General features: G+C 34.5%; 2 protein-coding genes and 1 pseudogene across 10 annotated transcripts; 2 read left to right on the top strand and 1 right to left on the bottom strand.

The window, feature by feature from the left end:
• The first annotated feature begins 337 nt into the window (after positions 1–337).
• LOC101266861 (sodium-dependent phosphate transport protein 1, chloroplastic) lies at positions 338–5,654 on the top strand. Of its 8 annotated transcripts, none has more exons than XR_743112.4 (10): positions 338–897; positions 980–1,135; positions 1,227–1,442; positions 1,679–1,888; positions 3,095–3,232; positions 3,587–3,688; positions 4,020–4,085; positions 4,289–4,373; positions 4,877–5,020; positions 5,135–5,654. XR_743112.4 is itself a non-coding variant. In XM_004246915.5 (9 exons), the coding sequence occupies exons 1-9, from the start codon at positions 430–432 to the stop codon at positions 5,230–5,232; spliced, it is 1,539 nt and encodes a 512-aa protein (XP_004246963.1). In that variant the 5' UTR covers positions 340–429; the 3' UTR covers positions 5,233–5,654. The 8 variants fall into 8 exon arrangements, 1 of the variants encoding a protein (XP_004246963.1); XR_743111.4 differs by having other exon boundaries at positions 4,877–5,024; XR_003248312.2 differs by having other exon boundaries at positions 339–897; positions 4,926–5,020.
• Positions 7,118–7,763, top strand: LOC101249573 (ribosomal protein L19 pseudogene; annotated as a pseudogene).
• On the bottom strand, positions 9,506–11,884 carry LOC101267342 (josephin-like protein). Of its 2 annotated transcripts, XR_003248314.2 has the most exons (3): positions 11,629–11,875; positions 10,653–11,326; positions 9,506–9,958 (listed from the first exon to the last, which is right to left on the bottom strand). XR_003248314.2 is itself a non-coding variant. In XM_004246917.5 (2 exons), the coding sequence occupies exons 1-2, from the start codon at positions 11,710–11,712 to the stop codon at positions 10,871–10,873; spliced, it is 540 nt and encodes a 179-aa protein (XP_004246965.1). In that variant the 5' UTR covers positions 11,713–11,884; the 3' UTR covers positions 9,506–10,870. The 2 variants fall into 2 exon arrangements, 1 of the variants encoding a protein (XP_004246965.1); XM_004246917.5 differs by having other exon boundaries at positions 9,506–11,326; positions 11,629–11,884.
• Between the last annotated feature and the right edge of the window lie 9,972 nt (positions 11,885–21,856).

Raw genomic sequence — 21,856 nt, 5'->3', positions numbered from 1 at the left:
AGATGAAAATATATTTATTTTTTAAAAAATGATTTGGATTGAATAATATAAGTTAAAAAAATGAATTTTCTTTTCCGTATTTTATAAAAAATTAAAAAGTTCTAGAAATATTAATTTGATACCAAATTTATTTAATTACATTTTAAAAAGCTCTTGATCAAATGTCACCAAAAGCAAAGCCAAAACTTATTTGACCCCCTTTTATTTAATTTTCTCAGCAAGGTAGGAGGTAGAAGGAGAAAAGTGTAATTAAATGAAGCATTGGTATGTGATGCGAGAGAGACACGTGTAAGGAAGAGAACCGTAGCAGTGGGCATAAATATCCGGTGCTATTGAGTAGTAGAAAGTGGAAATGGTAAACTACAGTTCCAACTGAAACTGAAATATCAACCAATCAATCCCCTTCCACTACAGCTGTCTGGTGGTGCTATGAGTGGCAAAGCATTTCTTCTCTCCCACTACAGCTTTTCTCCTCCCAATATACCTCGAACAAATTTCAATGTTCATAATTCATTTTACCATACTAGTGAAAGTGGAAGTGGAAGAGGAAGAGGAAGAGGTCGATTTGGATATGGGCAAAGAGAGTTATTATTAGTTAAGAGGAATAGTAGTAGTCGGAAGTTGTGGGCTGATGTCAAGTCAAAACCCTTCAAAATTGCAGAGGATGATGCTTTATTGAGAAAGAAAGAAGATGGAGATAACTCAGTGGGTCTACCGCAAGAGTTTCCAAAGCGTTGGGTTATTGTCATTCTTTGTTTCTCCGCTTTTCTTCTTTGTAATATGGATAGAGTTAATATGAGTATCGCTATACTTCCCATGGCATCCGAATATAACTGGACTCCTATTACTGTTGGTTTAATACAATCTTCATTTTTCTGGGGTTATCTTCTTACTCAGGTGAAACGACAAATCAATCAATCTTCATTCTTACTACACAATAGTAACTTTTATTTGGGATCCTCACTCATTCACTAGACAGATAGCAGGAGGTATATGGGCAGACACTGTTGGTGGCAAGGCTGTCTTGGGATTTGGAGTAATCTGGTGGTCTGTTGCTACAGTTCTCACCCCCATTGCTGCTAAGCTTGGATTGCCCTTTTTATTTGTTGTTCGAGCTTTCATGGGAATTGGTGAGGTTGGTTGGTTGGTTGCTTTTCTTCACCTCCCTCTTTATTACTTACTCATCAATCTTCCTGTTATACTAATTTACACTTTGTCACGTCCAGGGTGTTGCTATGCCAGCAATGAATAACATTCTCTCTAAATGGGTTCCTGTATCAGAAAGAAGTAGATCTCTCGCACTCGTCTATAGTGGAATGTATCTTGGATCTGTTACTGGATTAGCATTTTCCCCATTCCTCATAAAACAATTTGGCTGGCCTTCTGTCTTCTTTTCTTTTGGTTCTGTAGGAACTGTCTGGTTTGCAGTATGGCTCAATAAGGTACATTAGTCCCTACATTCACGCAATTAACTATTACCATTCATGAGGATCATCAAGAGTCTGTTGTATATTTCTCAAAAGCTCTGTGCTGGGGGACATGGGGTATATTTTATATTTATTACTTTTTCAACTTCAGCCACTCTGTCATACAAACCACATATATCCCTTGCAACTTCAGAATTTCTTGCTACGCCATTGGTAATGCTGCTGATTCATGTCAGAAACTTTTTGTCTAGGCATACAGTTCACCCCTGGATGATCCTACGCTACGGCCTGAAGAAAAGAAGCTTATTCTTTGTAGCAGTGTTTCCAAGGAACCTGTTAAATCAATCCCTTGGAAATTGATTCTGTCAAAGCCACCAGTATGGGCCTTGATAGTGTCTCACTTCTGTCACAACTGGGGGACATTTATTCTTCTTACATGGATGCCAACATATTATCACCAGGTACAAATTTTCCATTTCCGTTATGTTGCTTCATTTTCTTTCTACATGATTATGAATCGCAATAATTGTTTAAAATGTATGTAATTTGGTGTAAAACAAACTTTTCGAAGATACAAATTTGTGAACAACTTATTCACGAAGAAAGTGCCAGGCCCAGAGATCTAATAGAAATAAAGATTTGACATCTTAAATATTAATCTATGATGTTAGGTTCAAGTTCACCTATTTGGTTCATAAATGGATGACAGTTGCCTGATATTTATGGCATTACCTAGTGATCTCCAGAAGTGCATAAAAATATAGACCAGATCTGTCATGAAAAGCTACAGTGAAGTACCAAGTGATCCACTGACTCCTAGCATCTTCACATGAAAAGCACCTGCTGAAAAGAATACATCCCCTCTTTTGCAACCTATCTCTTGTTAAGCATGCTTCGAAGGCAGCGAGATTTTGCTGGGATCAGACAAATATAAATTCTTGCATTGTCCAGATCTGTTTTTTTCTACCCAAACCTCAAACAAGTCCAAAATGGTAAATATGACTTGTTAAAAGTTCCTAAACATGAAATTGAGTGATGTAATTAAGAAAAATGGGTCGGGATGTTACAAGGAATTGTACTGGACAGTTTCCTATAGAAAAGTATACTGTACTGATAATTTTTTACGGTTGATTCTTGTAAGTGACATCCTGCATCTGCACTGAGTATTGGAAAATATTGGAAACCTTAGAGGTAAATGCGTTTCTGAACTTGTAATGTATGTTGAAAGTATGATAACCGGTGGTGGATATGGAGATGTGTGGTATTCTTCTTTTTCATTTTCTTTTTTTTTGTGGGGTCGGGGTTGGGGTACTTATGCAGTAAAGAAAGAGGTCTGATTATTGTAAGGGTGTAAACGGAAGGATAAAAGGCAGAGAAGAATGGTTTTATAGAGTTTGACAGTAGGGACTGAGGGTAGGAAATTTTGTTTTACAATTTCATTTATGTACTGGTGTAAAGAGACGCATGAATTGTTCCTACTTACCTGTCACTGCCTTATCTTGAATAGTATCTAAGTCTTGAAGTACTTCACTAAATCATCAACCATGATGCTTAATCTTCATGCCATGTTAAATGATTTGTAGTATTAAATTAGAATGTTTCCTACTTGGTGGTGGTCATAATTTTAGTGACTTCTACTTAAAGTTGTTTATGCATTGCTAGTGCAGGTATTAAAGTTTAATCTTACAGAATCGGGACTTTTTGCGGTCTTGCCATGGCTCACAATGGCAGCCACTGCAAATGTTGGTGGGTGGATTGCAGATTCACTGGTGAGGAGAGGCACATCAGTGACTGTTGTCAGAAAGGTACTACTCATTTTTATTGATGTCATTGCGATTTCAATACCATTTTTTTTTTTTTCTAATGATCCTTGTGAGAACAATTTTTCCTAAAAGTGGTTGGTGATATTTTAATGTCTGCATGTTCAACTTACGTGTCGCAGACAGAAGATAATTTTGACTCCAATGATTTAGTTCATTTGCATGGCTTCCTTACTTCATAGTTGTAAAATGCCACCATATTTAGTAGATTCCCATCCTATTCTGAAGTCAATGTATTTTCTCTTTGCAGGTTTTTTGAAATAGCTCTGGTTGTATTTTTTAAGAAAATGCGCCTATCTAAAATGTTAAGAACAGCTTTAATTTTTGTAATTGTTGCAGATCATGCAAACAATAGGATTTCTTGGACCTGCTTTCTTTTTAACCCAGTTGAGCCGTGTTGACTCTCCAGCAATGGCAGTTCTCTGTATGGCATGCAGTCAGGTTTTTCTTATATTGAACAAGAATATTTGAGTCCTGCATAGCTTTTTGACAGATATTGTTCAACTGTGAAAACTATGATGTATAAGTAGTACGGAACTGTCAAAGCATGTACCGTCTCTCTCAGTTTGCATATGAGTTAACACTGTGGAATGTGCAGTTTCATGTAAATGGATAGGGTAGGGCAAAGCAAATGGAAGTATTGAAGAAGTTTAATTAATAATATTGCCTTTGTTCAGATATCCATCAAATTAGTTCTTGTTGATAAGATGTAATCTCTTCTTGCTTCAGCTTATAAGGTGCCCCTTTGAGATATTCTTCATTCTTGAAACAGGGAAGTGATGCTTTTTCACAATCTGGTTTGTATTCAAACCATCAGGATATTGCTCCACGGTATTCTGTGAGTATTACTTTATTGTCTTTCCACCTCTTAGTTTTGGTGTTTGTTAATGTATAATGAGCTTCAAATAATATCTGAGTAACCGTTGTGTATTACTTTGTGTTCTCAAGATGAGAATTATTTATGATGTATTATTGCTGCGTGTTATATAAATTGTTTATGATATTGTCGGTAATATGAGATAATGAATGGTACTTTTTCAGGGTGTACTCCTTGGACTATCCAATACTGCTGGGGTTCTAGCTGGTGTTTTTGGCACAGCAGCAACTGGTTACATCTTGCAACATGGTATTTCATCCTTTTCATTTTAGTCTAGATAATTTAGGGATGCCTGTGCTACAGAATTGATAGACTTTTTTTTTTAAATTTTTGGCGGTAGTGCTATTGGAAACAACCTAAAGATATTTTGACTTCTATGTCCATGTTACTACTGAGAACTTACAAGACATTACTAACCACATAGAGTAAATGGATTAAGGGCTCACCTGGTTTTAGTTTCACCTGATTTCATATGTTTGTTTGTGGTAAATTAGTTCTTTGAATAATTATTGTGGATGGTTTGTACGGGAAACTCTCTTTGCAACTAATAATAATAAATTGATTTTTTAAGACTGATCATCTTTAAAATATGGTTTCAACAATCAGTTGTTTAGGTGATCATGATCAATTTTCTTTTACCCAATTCTCATAATATAGTCATTTTCACACTCACCTGCTTAGATATGCTTTGTGAAAATTAAATCATTCGAATTAGACCTGTTCTTGTTAATAATAATGAGAGTTGCTTTCAGCTGATCAACAGACTTTAACAACCACTGTCTTGTTATCATGGTTTGCAAGAGCATTAGCTTGGCAATGTAGGAGCTAAAAAAATGGTCTTTACCTCGTCGCAATGTCAGTAACGCTTTCCACTCTTGGGGGAGGCCTTATTTGCAGTCAGTATGACTACTCATTTTCTCTCATCATCTGTCAAGATAGAACAGAAATAAAGACATGATAGCCCTTCAAAAGCATGTGTCCCTAAAATGAATTATATTTTCTGTTCTCAGGTTCTTGGGATGATGTGTTTAAAGTTTCAGTTGGGCTTTACTTGGTTGGAACAGTAGTTTGGAATGCCTTTTCAACTGGTGAGAAGATCATTGATTGACACTTGGAGACAGCAAACTTAAGCCCTTGGTGTTATAGTGGATATGCATGTGGTGCAATCAGGAAGGCGTGATTGATTAAGAATTGGAGATGAAAAGAGATTTAGTTGAGAATAGAATAGGCAGGAGTATCTTTGGCAGTAAATCAGAAAATGAGGGAACAGATGTCTTTGACACTGGATTGATTTAAACAAGGAGACTCCCAAGATTTCCACGAAGATACCAGAGTATTGTTGGAGTTTGATTGAACAACCAAATGAACAAGGATACATGATTGACATAGCTTGTAAATCTGTGTAAAGTTACTAATCCAATCCCTGCAGACTGCAGTAATATAGGTAAAACAGTTTTAATATCTTATTAATGTTTTGTAAGAATTAAGGGCTCTTATTAGTATTTAATTGCACTGACAAACTTGTGTTCACAACAATTCCTACTAGACTAGTTATTTTAACAAAATCGTATAGGAAGGAACCAACATCTCTTTCTTTTGTTTTCGCAAGTAGGAAGTGGTCATTCGCCAAGCATCTCAAAAATTGGGCTTTTGCTAAACAAAATGGCCAAACTTTGCCCGAAATATTATTTTTATTCAAAATGATATTCTAACTAGGTTAATTAACACCTCAAATGCTCTCTCTCAAGTCTCAACCTCTCCTGCTACTGCTTTCTGAAAAAGCTTCTTATTTTGAAGAGTTCGAAGTCTAAAAGGTAAAAAATTGTCAAAAATTTTAAATTGGTATATCAATTTATTTTCTAACCAAAAGGGTAAAATCGCTATTAATACAACAAATTTCCCCATATCTATTTTCTTTTTTTGAAAAAGAAAATCACTGTCAATGTAGCATTTTTAGTGGATTTTTCTTTAAAAAAAGTTAAACGCATTTTCTTAAAGAATTTTTTTTAAAAAAGAAAATCGCTGTGTAGATAGTAATTTTAGTGGGTAAAATTACTTTTTTGGGAATATCGCTGTCTAACACAGGGATTTCTGCACAAAGTGGTTTTGTTTTAAATTTTCTGCCAATTATTTTTTTAAAAAAAAAAGTCGTCTTAAATATTGTAATTTTTTTTTCTCAAAATAAAATCGCAAAAAAAAAATCATCCTAAATATTGGTAATATTTTTTTATCAAAAAAAATCGCATTCCATTTGTTAATAAAGATTTCACTTAATACCATTATAAGAAATAAAATGATAGCAATATTTTTTTAAAAAATAATTAATTAACTAAAATAGTTGCTAGAAGTTTCAAAAAAAGGAGAAAAAAATTTCCAGAGAAAAAAAAAAACACAAAATTCCCCTCTAAAATCGCTTAGACAGCTATTTAAAAAAAAAAGTGAAAAAAATTCGGACAAAATCGTTGGTAGATCAGTCTTTTTGCCCTTTTAGTTAAAAAAGAAATTGATGTACCCATTTAAAATTTTTGACAATTATTTTTACCCTTTAAGCTTCGAACTCGTATTTTGAAATATTCCCAAAAGTTTAGGAACTGTAGCAACAACTTTTGGTGGTGCAATTATGATAATGTTAGTTTGGTTGAATGCCAATGCTGATAACTTTTGTTCATGCGCAAGATTGGCATTCGATGCATTATTATACCTGAGCGAACCATTTATGCCATTTGATCGTTGTTATTATTCAAAAATGGTACAGATTGACATCAAGGCAGAGTTAGTCTATCCTAACAAAAAAAATTGGACATTTCAATGAAGTAGAGATATTTAACTACGTGTTGTTAATTATCTACTTGTTTCCTTACAAGCTCTCTCAATGGGTGACTGAAGCTGGCTATCTTATCCATAGGTCTATTTGCTTCTCTATAACAGACAAGTCATGGTCTTCTATGGGTATTTTCCATTCTCTGGAGACACGTTAGCCAAGAGGAGACAGTCTATTTGTTCTGTTTCTCTTTTTTTTTTTAAACGAAAAAAACAAAAAAAAAAACCTTCAAAGCAGCACTCGAGATCTCGTGCTGAATGAAGGAGGCCAAGAGGAAAGGCCGTCACTCTGGACATGGTAAGCGCAAAGGTACCAGGGAGGTTAGACTGCCTAGCAAGGTGCTTCGGATGAGGAGATTGAGAGTCCTCAGGCGTTTGCATCGCAAGTATAGTGAATCAAAGAAGATTGACAAACACATGTATCCTGACATGTACATGAAGGTGAAGGGTAATGTTTTCAAGAACAAGCGTGTGCTGATGGAAAACAATTTGAGGCTAGGAGGGCAAAGAACAAGGCAAGCAGGGAGAGAGTTTGCAAGGAGGGAAGAACGTTTGGCTCAGGGACCAGGAGGAGAAAAGCCAGTACAACCTGCAGCACCAGCCCAGGGATCTAACAAGTAAACGCAATGAGCATGATGAACTGTAAGGAGGGTTGACGCACTATGTCTACTTATTGTCCTTGTTAGTATGGCAGTTTAGTATGTTTGATACCTTCCCTTTTTGGCCTAATGTTACTTGTATGAATTTGAAAGCTGGTAGGAAGAAAAATAATATATATATATATATATATATATATATATATAGCTTTGCTTTTGTTTCTATTGCCAAGTCCAAAATTAATGATGTATGCATGTAGAAAGAATGTGATGATTCCTCCAACTCCGCATTCTCCATTAACACCTCGTTAGATTCAACTCATTCATTATCCATTTGATAAGCTTGTTGCTCCTCTCATTGCAAAATGGAAAATACAATGTTCACATCTAAGACTGATGGGTTTTCCGCTCCACTTCATCTTGTTCCAACATATAATAGCTGGCAGGTTTTTGAGAATTAAGGTTCTCCCCCCCCCCCCCCCCAAAAAAAAAAACAAAAAAAAAAAGAACACTAGGATTAACGATGTGCATTAAGAGAAAAAAAAATGATTCCAGAGATGAGTGGCGTGATCCTTGTAGGATATTCCTGCCTATGCATTTGTTCATGTGAAGGAAAAAGATGTCAAAATAATCATTAAGGAATGAAACTAAAGTAGACAAATTTACTTTTCTTTTTTAAGAAGCTGCAAAACTTAAGAAAGACACATGCAACTCATATGATTTTCAAGGGTAACGGTTAAATCAAGTACCTTGATTAACAGTTTGTAGTTTTATCTTTGTCAATTGCCATGTAAGAATGAAACGTCGGTGAAGTGAAATACAAGAAAAAAGAACTTACCGTATATAACCAAAGGAATCAGCGTGTACTTTACCTCATTTTCTTGATTAGAAAATGATCAGAACACCAACCTCTGGAACTTGGGACCCCTGAAAATACTCTTCATGTATACTTGTACTGAAAGAAAAATAAAAGATCACCCAAAGAGGAGAATCTTCATCATCAACTTAGACAAGTCCAAATCATTCATTCTCAATTTCATCATTTTGAGCATTCTAATAAGAGAACTAAAGACGTTAACCTTTCAGATTCAGATTGAAGCTTAGACTAACTTGTCAGCAACAATAATTGTAAGGAAAATAGATTTGGCTTCCCAAAGAATCCAAACACAACGAAAACTCTGTCATGCACCATATTTGCTACTCACATTCATAAATCATGAATTTCCTCAAGCCATTTTAGCATAAAACGATGTGACCCGTGGAGACATTCTTCTCATGTAGGCAGTTCTAGTATATGCTCAAAATCAAGTCCGGATACTAGTTAATATTTGAGTACTCAAAACAATATGGAATTTCCATCATCTTGGAATATAGTCGATGGACAAACTACAGAAGGATGCAGACTACAACCAGCAGCATATTTTCTTCTGGAGATTTTCAGGTTGCTGGAGACATCTCACGTTCTTTCTCTAAGGTATTCTTTAACAATCTCAGGTTATAGTTAATGGTGACTTACAAAAGGGACTGACTTCTAAAGAAAAAGAAAACACAATTATGATAAGGTTTTAATGTGGATATGATGTCAAGAGAATCCTCATGGAACTATCAACTGTCATGCTCAGAGCTACGAACAAGCCAAGTGGAGCCAACTATTTGATTACATAAGACTGGTTCGTCCCATAATTGTACTCGAGCTAAAAATAAATACACTACCAAGATATTCACATGTCTACGTCGCTATGCTCATAATTCAACATTTCAGCCAAGATATTATTGTGAAAGACCAGGGGGAAAAGCCAAGTGCCTCTAAATTTAGGATTCATTTGAGTATGTACTATGTCCACTGTCTACCTTTTGATTTCCATCTCAGGTTCAAGGTGGAATTTTGGCTCCAGTTCGACCGACTAAATTGTTCAAGATGCTCAATTAGAGTTAAAGAGCGCCAGACAAATCCATGCCACAGAATTCCCAAACTCAGAAACCATGAAATATTCAGAAAAATAGCATCAGAAGTCAGACAGATCTAGAAGTTATGAAATTATGTAAATATCCAGTTACACTAAAGTTGAAGCAAGATAAAATGGGATACTTTTCTCCTCACTCCTCAGCTATGCCAAATCTTTGTATTATTTCCAACAGCATGTTGAACAATTTGGCAGTCGGATGTCCAGCAGTAACTCGATTCCGTGCTCCAGATAGATACGTATGCATCCTTCCAACATAGTGGTCTTCTATTCACTTCAGATTCAGAATGCTAGCAATGATTTTCTCAAAAACAATTTAATATTCCTCTTTTTAGCATGTTCATAAATAAACAATGACACTAGCAAAGGCAGTTTGGATGCCATCAAACATTGAAAAGACAGTTCCCTTTGTGACAAAAGATTATAGTGGCACACCTGGATACGAAGAGCATAACTGCAAGAGTTAATTTCGGAGAGGAGAATTAGATTCGGCCACATGATGAAACACAAATCATTCTACATGCAGCCTCTTCTTGACAATGTCACACCTCCAAGTATCAACTCATAGCTAAAAGGAGCCACAAGGGAAGACAAAAGGCAAAAGAAGTAGCATTTCCAACTATATTTTGAATAGAAATAAGAAGGAAAAGTTCAATATTCTATGCTAACAACAAAAATTTAGTTCTTGGAGAATTATAAGCTAAATTGAGAGCTCGACATCCCTGTTTTCTTGAACTGCAGAGAGGAATTGCAGACAAGTAGTTGAAGAAAATGCAAGCGGGTGCTGCTACCTTATTGGTCCAAAAACAAATAAACTTAAGGCCAAGGTTCTAGCTATTGATAAAAGCTCCATTACAAGTATGCAATTAAGTTTTTCTTTCTTCGACTAATTCTATTCCTTTGATTGGATATGCACTAAATATAATAGAGCCCAATGTCTTGCTACAGACAACCATATTTTAGATGTATATACTTCACCTTTTTCCTTTCTTCTTTCTTCTTTTCCAGAGTGTTAAAAGAGCAACCAATTTTCTACTGGCCGAAAAAGTAATAACTATTTCCAAAGATAATGTGTAAGAAGCAGCTGACATAGCGTAAGTTCATTTCATACTTTGAAGGAAGATCCAACAAGAAGCAATAAAGTATACCTTTAAGATAACTCATGTCAAAACTTTGAATGATTTTCAATTATAGTCACCTAGATAGGGTTTAAGATAACTTTCAAAACAATCAATCAAATTCACATCATGTGCCCAGGGTATGTATTAATAGCAAACTTGGGCTAAAGTCTTCATAGTGCAACATGTACCATCCATTGTGCTTCAAACAGCTCAAGTCAAAAAAGCAAATCAAACTGCTGGAGAACTCATCGTTTATCATTCATGACGAGTAAAACCTCCGCACCAGCAGTAATGATACGATCCAAGAACTCCCTAAGTTGTTGGGTATCTTTAAAAGCATAAGGAGCAGCAAAATCACTGTCTAGATTATACCAAACCCCCTGAATACATCTTAACGTAACCCAATGCCTGCTTTTCCAAAGGCCACTAAACTTTGTAACAGGAACATTAAGAACAATTCCCATGAGCGGATCATCAAGGTCAATTGAAGAAGCCACATTTCGCTTATCATGCCAAACAACAGTTTTAGCTTTCTGCTGGAGCGCTGCAATCAATACATTGATATCATAGTTACCGGTGATTTCGTTATGATGAGGTCTAAATACAAGTGATACAGGATTCCAGCTTCTCCTGTTAGGGTCATCCACATCAAGTTTCTCAGCAACTTTATTTAAATCAGATCTTGTAAATGCATCTTTTTCCTGAGAAGAACCAATATGTCACATTATTAAACCAACATGGTTTTTGTCCCCTCCCGCCCCCAACCTCCCCCAAAAAAAAAATTAAAAAGAAGAGTGTAATCATATTTCCATTAATTGACCTAGCAATATATACATATATTAAATTTGAATTGAAGGAAGAAACAAAACCCATTGAAACGTCGCATACTAAAATTGGTAACATTATGAGGTTGGATCAAAATTGGTACATGAGAGAGAAAAGAGAGGAAAATTATGGGTTTAGTATGATATTGAGTGTAGAGAAGAAGAAGAACAAAGAGTACCTGGAAGAGATTATTGAGAGAATGTAAGAGGCAAAACTGTAATCTTTGCCTCTCGTGATATATTTCTACTTTCTCGTCATCCATATTCCCAAACTTCAACTCCAACTTCAACTCCAACTCCAACTCCAACTCAACACCTATTCACCATACCGCCGACTATTATTAGAGCTTTTTAATTACTTTTTTTTTCAGTAATCGGGTTTGTTTGCAAAGTCACCTTACTTGTAGTTGTGTAACGTTGGATATTAATTATACTGTGTCACATTTTGGTAGGTTACTTAATCACTAAATAATTGAATATAATTAATTACACACTCTAATTTTCAAGAGTAAATGTGGATTGTTGATTTTTTTTTCTTTCTTTTTATTATTTTTAGTTTATAACTTGTAAAATTTTCCTTTTATCTTTTGTTGTTTTTACGAAAAAGCACTAAAATACATTTGAAGTATTGAAAATGGTATCAAATTATATTTCATCCACCTATTCGCTCCAAAATGTCATTCTCATCTACCTATTGGCTTCAAAATACTCTTTGTCGTCTATCTTTGGAATCAAAATTGACCACTCATTTAATTGTTTTAAAATTAAACTCTTTAAATATTTTTTAAAATAATTGGCATTCAACTATTTATTATAATTCAATTTATTAATATAATTTATAAATCAACCCACTATGCACTAATCACTAACTAAACACTGGTCAATTTTGAACCAAAAGATAGATGACAAGGATATTTTTTGGAGTCAATAGGTGGATGAGAAGATTATTTTAGAGCCAATAGGTGGATGAGAGGTAATTTTGTACTATATCCAATACTTTGAGGATATTTTAGGCCATTTTCCGTTGTTTTTATGCAATTTTTCGTATCCTTAAAAAATTATTTTATGTTTAAATTTTTTTATTAGTATAACTTTATTAATATTCTAATTTTGAATTAAATTAGAATTTATCGTTGAATAAATTGTACACTTTGCTTTTTTTCTTCTTTTAAATCATATTTGTGTACGTTATGTTAAAATTTGACATAAGAGTATTATATATAAAAAAAATTCAGAATTTAGAACTTATGTTATATTTTTCAAATAGTATTGATTTGACATTCACATTGCAAGTTGTTTATCTTTTAATTAGACTTGATAGATTATTTTTTTGTCACATATTATAATTTTAATGAAATTTGTATTGTCAAACATGTATTTTATGATATTCATAGAAATCTTTGTATTTTTAATTTTATGATTACTTTATTTAAAATATACTAATTTTATATTTGTATTATAATACTCCATCCGTTTAAAAAAAAGACATAATATGACGTGAATCAGAGACAGTGGCGGATTCAGAATTTTTTAACTATGGGTGCTTAATTAATTCTTATTTGAAGTTGGTACTGAAATTGGGTGTTGAATTAGACATTTATACAAAAACTAGGTTTCCTTTTTAAAATAATAGTGTTGGCTTCAAAATGTAATGGGCACTCAAGCACCCATAAACTTGAATGTGCATCTGCCACTGATCGGAGTTTAAGAAAAGAAAGAATATTTTTTAATTTTGTGATTTTAAATTAAAGTTATGTCAAATGTATCAAAATATTTGTCAATCTCATGATTTTAAACATGTCACGTGAAAAGTTGAAGTTAAAGTGTTGCCATAAAAAAGAAAGGGTCATTCTTTTTTAAAGAGACCCAAGAAAAACTAGGTCATTCTTTTATAAATTGAGGGAATACCATTTATAGCAGTGAGAGAGATGAACCAAGGTGTTTTCTATTTTTTTTTCTCTTTTCTGACACTTTTTTATTTTTATTTTTATTTCCTTTAATTTTCTACTAAATTCTTTGTTTTCCTGATCTTCTTTAACAACTTTGGTAGTGATTTTCGTTGTTGTGTTTGATTTATTTAATAGGAATGATTAAAAGGTAAAAAAGTAACAAGAAAAAAAATAAAGAGGAGATGATTACTATTGACCTTCATTTTATCTGGTGATAAAGTATTTTTGGTGATAAAAGTGATGCTTTTTCGATTGCATTGATAATGAAATGTGTCGTTGATGTCTAGTTTTTAATTGACATAATGAGAGATAATTAAAATCCAAAGGAAAAATGAACAAGGAGATGGTCACTTCTACTCATCATTTTACTCGGCGAAAAAGCATTTTCCGACAACAAAAATAATGTTATTTTTCCTCTACTTCTATAGTCTATAGCGACATCCTGTTTTCTATTAACCAATTATCAGTGATCTTCCTTAATATTCCATCACTTTTATCTTCTCTAATTTGTGTTGAAGAGGATTAGAGAAGGTGGGGGGAGGAGAGGGTTTTAAATTACTTTTTTATATTTTATATAAAAATTTAGTCTTTTTCTCTTTTTAAGATTTAAATTATAACATTTTAACACTTGACAATTAATGATTGGTGCACGACATCACTTCTTTTCTTAGAAGTAGTCCTGATAAAAAACTGAGGTAATGATATTACTTTAAAATTATTCAGAGGGTCATAGGACCTCCGAAAAGTTTAAGTATCTTTTTTTTTATAAAGATATTAATTTAATGGGGCTTTATGTATTTTTTCTAATATTAATTAAGAACATTTGCTTATCAATTAATATATTTTTAATAGATAATATATATAAATATTTAATTTAGTATCAATTATAAAAACTGTTATTTGTCTAATATATTAATTTACATAATTAACTTTTATTTTCTAAAAACATAAAACAATCTTATTATTGCACTTGTAATTACGATGTGACAAACAAACAAGTCATCATAATTACTAGATTGTGTAATTATTAAGTTAATAATTTTTACATAATGGTTCCTGCTTCCTACCCATAGTTAGCATGTATCTTCCCCGGTCATACAAGCCTATTAATCACACCATCTTCAATTACCATGTAACTTTCGAAACAGACCTTAAGGAGGTAAATTTTTACTTTACTTACGCATGGATCAACAAAATCAAATTTGTGACATGAAACTCAAAATTATCAAATCATGTCGAAATGCTTGAGGATTCTGGAGTCACTATTACAAATTACACTAAATAGCAAAATTTTCTCAGTGTTATCGATACTTACATGTTATCAAGAAATGCATAAGTAACAAAAAAAGCATAATGTAACATCTCAAACCCTCGTTAATTAAAAAATGAAAAACATCATGAAAACTAGGGCCTTCAGTTCGCCAGAGCGGGCAAGATGCCGCTAGGGCGACGACGCTCTAATGGGATAAGTGGTCGTCATAGCGGGAATGACGGGTCAAAACTTTAATAACACAAAGTCTTAATTATTCCTTTTCCAAAACACCAAAAAAAAGGCGAGAATCACCCCCAGAAAACCTCAAAAGGCCGCTTTAGGCTTTGGAAGAAAGGAGAAGGAGATTTTTAGCGTAAGGTTGTCGTTAGCTTGTGGGTTTTCTGTCAAAATTCACTGTCCCATCTTTTGGAAACCTTAATTAGAGCTATAATCTCTCTACAACTGCTTGACACCCAGTTAGGTTAGGTTTATTTATATAACTAGGTGTAAATTCGTAATTCACTGCGTGGTATAGTGGTATTGACGGTAAAATTCATGTGTAAGCTTCATGCACCGAAAAAATGATTGTACATGTATTCTTAGGGGTTATATCAGTCGTAAGAGAACCTTATCTCGTGAATTAAGGTTTGGGGATGGTTTGATTTCCTATTTTGTATAATTTATGTCGTTTGTTTGCTATATGGTATGCATACATATTAGCAAATTATAAAAAGTGGTAACAAACCTAATAAATTGTAACGACCTGAGAGCACCCCCAGTCATAACATGACGTATTCGACCTCGAAGAAGTCTTATACAAGCCCTTATCATACTTTCATCGCATAAACATAAAATAGTGCAGAAATTTAGAATTTTTCCATACTATAACACTAGACTAAAAGTCATCTCATTTAAAGCCTTTTTAGAACACAATGAAAGTACAAAGTCTCAATGTAGTCATTCTTAACACATGACTGCAACACAATAGGAACACACCCCTTACAACACAAAAGTAACTACTATCTAGTACATGAACTTAAAGAAACTCTTACCATAGGGTCCTTGAATCTTTAAGGACACACCTGAACTTGGGAATAGTAATACAAACTCTTCATTCTAGGAAAGTCTATAAGCCACCACCACCTACACTTTGTATAAAAAGATGAAGAAGAATGGTGTTAGTACAAGAATGCACTGAGTACGATAACTATGCAAAAACATGCTTTAAAAATGGACATTTGGTTGGAAACCATGTATCATGCCTTTTGGGAAAAACTTCATGAACATTGATATAATAGTCACAACATAGACCACATACATCATCAAGCACCCAGAAGCCATTTGTAATAACACATAAAGCCATTTATCACCTTAAGGTTACCAAAGGTGAACTTCCATATAACCTTTATCAATCCAACCACATATAGTCATAAAGTCGTAAACACATCATAAGACATAATCTTCACACAGGAACCATCACCTAAGACAACCCCCAAGTCACACTAGTGCAATGTGCAAATAACATCCCATAATATTACTCACACGATGTGTTCTTAAGATTCCATCCTAGACTAGGAACATCATATTCATCAAGTCATAACATCTTTATTTAACATTAGAAATGAGACCAACATACTTCGTAATCATCATATAAGAACTCATCCATTTATTTCATCTTTAGTTATAACCCATTTAGTTCATATCATAGGTAAACCACCCTTACAATCCTTTCACAAGTTCATTTGTGCAATGTAAACATGAAGTACCATTCCCCCACATATACTTAGAAAACCCATTAATAAGTCATAAATTCAATTCAGATGCATAATCATATTTCATGTCTTTACATAAGCAAAGACACTTTAACATGCATTCATTTGAACATACATAAACCATAGTCCTTATTTCATAGAAGAAGTTAATCATAACCTCCCTTAAGGTCCACTTGTGCAATGCATAAGTAGGGTCCATAGTCCTACCGAAACTAAGTAAATCTTGAAGAACTCATGACTAGAGTTCATATTCTTATCTTAGTTCATTTCTTAACTTTTGGGAGACATAGCCATAATCGACATAGACCATGTGAGCTACGTGAAATTTGGTGTTCTATTCCCCACACTGAAATGAAGAGGTACTACTTGCCAAGGAAGGACCTTCATACATAAAGGTATCTAGTAGATCCACTAAGATAAGACTTACGGGGGCACATAGTATGGAACAAGATTGTTTGTAATGTTCATAAGATGAACTAGGTGAAACTAGAAACTAACATGTGTTTCATAAGGTTATAACGTCATAAAATGGTTTATTATAACGTGGAGAGGCAGTGTGTTGAGTTGGAAGAGTTTGGAGGTCAAACGTCCATGAATGTCCAAGACGTTCAAAGATAGCCTTGAGACGTGCTTGCGCATTCGAGTGTACCTTGTCATGTTTTACGTGTTCGTTTAAGTTCAAATTGATGGGAGAGGTTTCTAACACCTATACGCGCTTGTTTAGGGTAGAAACGTCTGTGCAATACTTGCCAAGGACTACCATAGGGGTCCTTGAGGAGGACCTAACTTGTGGCTTGAAACTGCCAACACAGTCCCAAACCACGAAGGCAATTGACACTCTTCTGACTTGTCTACAACCCGTCAATGTGAGCCATTGATCCACACTTAGGTGTGGGAGATTAATCCCCCAAGATAACCTTCTACGATCAAAATGATGGAGTGCCATTACGGCCCGTCATTTTGTCTAAGGGTCGTCGTTAGGTCGTCGATTGAGACCTACTAATTATTTGCAGGTGTCTCGGCCAAGTGAGGGACACCTTGGTAAATTCAACTAGCATTCTAAAAATATATTGGGTGGTTACTTAAGGTATTTTGGGTATTTTTATGTGATTTTATAGGTATAGAACCTAAAGTTGAGTTCATTATTCAAAATCAAAATCCAAGACCCCAAATAGAATCCTCTAGAAATCCATTGAAGCTAGGAGCTTGATTTCTCCATTGTATCTTCATCATTTTCGTGGATAATTGTCAATCAAGGTCTGCTGTTTTATCCTTTAATCTTCTTTCTTCAAGGATGCAAACTTCAAAGACTTTTCTAAGACTTCTCAAAACATGAAATCTTCTAAATTTAATTCTAGCCATGGGTTCTTGCATAAAATGAGTTGAATCAATGATTTAGGATGCAATTGATGTTAATTGAATGATTTTAGATTAAAAAACTCTATGAACCTATGCAAATCATAAAATCCTAGTTTTGGCTCTAATATGGGTGATTTGATCATGATTTAATAGTATTGATTTCTTGTGTATATTGTATTGGATTATTGAATTATGTAAATATCTTGTTAGAATTGTGTATAGGCTGCCTTAGTTTGATGATTTTCATATTGTATCTTGTTGGATCATTGGATGGTTTGATTATTGGTTTGGAATGGTGTGTATGACTATTGATTAGAGCCATTGTGAATTGAATTGATTGGAATGGCTAAGGATTGGAGGTGTTGATGATGGAATAGTTCTATGTTGATTTAATTCTCTCTATATTATGTAGTGTAGGTATTGAATTGAGTTGATTGGTATGGTCCACTTATTGTGGCAGTGCTTATGTGTTGTAATTGTGAAGAACATGGCCTTGTCGATCGACATTACTATATGAGTTGTGATATTGTTATGTTATAGCTTGTATAGGTGATCAATGTGAAGGCTTATGAAGTGAAATCATGTTTTCTCCTAATTGATTATAGGTGATCATGATAGACTAGGGTGATGTCTCTAGTTGTATTGCTAGTGTATCTTGCTAGGTAGACTTGATTGTTCCTACATGATATATAAATATTGTTGTACTATCTCTAGTTGTATTGCTAGTGTATCTTGCAAGGTGGACTTGATTTTTCCTACATGATACTTAAATATTGTTGTATAGTTGACATGATGATCCTGTGTGTGTCGTGTTTGTTAGACTAGGCCCCTCTACTTGATACATGCTTAGTATGTGAATATGGACATCTTGACTTAGTAGGCTTAAGCACCTTTGTCTTATATGTGTCTAGATGAATGTTGAATGAATGTTTAGGATTGGTAGACCTAAGATGGAGCCCTTCTATGTATGACTAATATAGGACCTTGAACAAGCAAAGAAGGTTTAGTATGTCGAACCTTCAATATGGAAAAGAGGTTGAGATATCCTTGAAGTTGAAAATCATAATGGTATCCTTCTTGTGTGAATAATGGACTTAGGTATAGGTTGTCCGGAATGGAATAAACCATCTCTAAGAAAGTCATTGAGCTATACTTATTGACCATACCCATCTTTGTAAGGTACATTATAGTTCGGTAATGACTAAGAGATGGTACCTTTTCATATGCCCTTATGTGATTGAACTTTCTCTATGAGAACTAAGGCTAAACACCAAGAGAATATGCTTATGGTACTAGCTCTACTTGAGGATGAGACTAGAGTGCAAAGAAACCCTTCATAATCCTTAACCATGTGCCTACATGGGATGTGTCCTAGTTCTACCTTTGGCAAGTAGAACACCTTCCATTAGAGTAGGATCGACTCCGAATTCCATGCCTAGCTAGTATGGTCTATGTCGGTTAATTTCTATTCTCATTATGTGGTATACATTCTAGTATCCAATAAGTTCTACAACATTTAGGTAGTGGAACGGGACACTTTATTGAAATGGCATGAGTAGGCTTTCAAGGTGCTAGGATAAAGGTTCCCTAGGTCTTTTCCAGGACCATTATGTGAAGTCCTTATTTGATGTAGTATCTCTTAATTGACTTAATGAATGATTATGAATTAAGTTAATGAATATTGAATACAATGATCCCTATCTAGGGTACATTTGAGGGTTGCTTAAGTAGGCTTGAAGAGGGTGTATGGGCGGTCACTTCATGTTTTACTCAAGTGAATCTTAGAGTAACCTTAGGTAGTGAGTTAAATGTTGAAAAGGGAACAATTTTATCTTAGGTAGTCTTAAGGATTATTTAGGTGTGCTTTAAGAGGGTGTATGGGCGGTCTCTTCTAGTCTTACCTAAGTTAGTCTTAGGATAACCTTTGGTAGGAGATTCATATGCTTATATGGTTTGAAGTGTTGTTAATGCTATTATGTGGATTACTTGGAATATGTATTATATGTGAAGTTTATGTTGAAAGTGGTTCTTGTATGTATGTTATGGAGTTTTCCTCAAAAGAGCATAAAATAGCATGTTTTATACAAATGTCCTTTTAGCATGGTTTTATTTCATGTCATTTTACTTAGTGCATCCTTATAAGGACCCTCAAAATGAATTAAGGTGCCTAGATCCTCAAATGTGCCTAAAAAGGTTAATAATGTGTTAAATAAGTGTTTTACAATATGCATACTTGATTTGAAGTGATTTGGAGGTCAAACGTTTAAGAGCGTCTGAGTCGTTTGAAAGTTAGCCTTGAGACTTCCTTGTGTGTCTTAATGACTCTTGACATGCTTTACGTGTTCATTTTTTTTGGAAATTGATGTGGGAGGTCTCTAAAATGTATACGAGTGTATTTGGGTGGGAAACTCTGGGAACGACTCAACAAGGACCACCCAAGGGGTCCTTGAGGAGGATCCAAAGGCTACCTCACTGCCTTTGTAGTATCATTAGACGAACCAAGGAACGATGCCCCGTGCATGAGACGATGCCCCATCGATAGGGGACGTAGATCGAGACTTAGTTGTGTGTGCTTAATACCTAGGAAGCATCTGCACTCGCAAACAACAGAGCAGCAGGACGAACCGTCATCTAATCGACGACCCGTCAACTGGCTTTCATCGATGCTGCCTGCAATTTTGCAGCACGCACGCTGCCATGCAAGGGGTAAATTGGGAAATTCACCCCACGTTCCTAAATTACTATGGATGGTTATTATGGGTTATTTTTGGTATTTTAAGTTTATTAATAACATGAAAACCCATTCCCAGTTCATTCTTCAAAAAAAATAAAAAAAAATAAAACTTGCCTCTCAAAATAAAACCTTTCCTTAACTAGAGGCACATGGATACAATTCACATTGCACACACACGTACACATAATTTCGGAAAAACATCAACATAAGTCACATAATTCAGAACATACATATAAACACATAATCATCACCAAAACACGTTCCATCCTTAGTTTTCTACCAGCACACATAACCAACCTATGATTCAATGGTAGCTAGTGACAGGGACATGCAATGGGGAACAACCATAGTTTTCGAAATAGATTCGTTTGAACCTTAGGGGTATCTTGGGAAAGGGAACAAGAGAGAAGAGAACCCATAACCTTTTGAAATTAAAACCTTGACTTTATGCCCAAAAACTTCACCCAAGATCAAGTCCAATTCCCCTTAAAGTCAACACCAACTCGACGGACTAACTTATCTTTGCCTACGTGATTGATTTCGTTTGTTTTATATTTTCGTTGTGAGTTCTTCAAGTGTGAAAAACTTTGGTTTAACTACTGTTTTTTTAAAGTTATTTGGCAATGAGAATCGTGAGTGAGAGTGATAGAGACGTAAGAGAGAGATGAGCGTGGGAGAGAAGAGTTTTCTTAGGAGTAGGAGTCTAGTTTAGGACTTAGTCAATTAGGGTTTTTATTTAATTATTAAAAATCTGATTTCCTTTTATTTTAAATCAGATAATAAATAATAAATATAAATTAATTACATTAATTTACCAACTTAAATTAAAAATAATTTAATTCGTTACTTCCACCTAGGTTCGAACTCGGGTGTAGCAAGAGTTCACTTAAAGAGCCAATTTTTGTCCCTGCTCCCCAAAATGCCCCTCCACCTTATTAATTAAATAATTAATTATATATTTAGGGTAATTACGATACTACCCTTAGCCTGGAAAAAAACCATTTTACCCCTAGACCATCCAAACCTAAGATTTTCCCTTTTTAAGTCCGATAAAGACTCGTTCAAGTAAATCTTCGTATTCGAGAGCTCCACATGGTCGGACCTAACCTTTTATAGCTCCACTAACTACCCAAGTTAGTAGGCTTTGATATAACAAGGTTCAGAGATCTGGTTCTATGCGCATCAGTCCGTGTAAACCCGGTCTAACTGTAGGCATTCTAGACACATTAAGCATTACTTAGCATATTCATTATTAAGGTTGTTACATTATCTCCCCCTTAGGAACATTCATCCCCGAATGATATTACTCTTTACTAACAATAAGTAAGTTATCTATATAAT

This window comes from Solanum lycopersicum, chromosome 9, assembly GCF_036512215.1.
Source record: "Solanum lycopersicum chromosome 9, SLM_r2.1".
In the NCBI taxonomy this organism is placed as follows: Eukaryota; Viridiplantae; Streptophyta; class Magnoliopsida; order Solanales; family Solanaceae; genus Solanum; species Solanum lycopersicum.
This window is presented reverse-complemented; position numbering and strand designations above follow the sequence as displayed.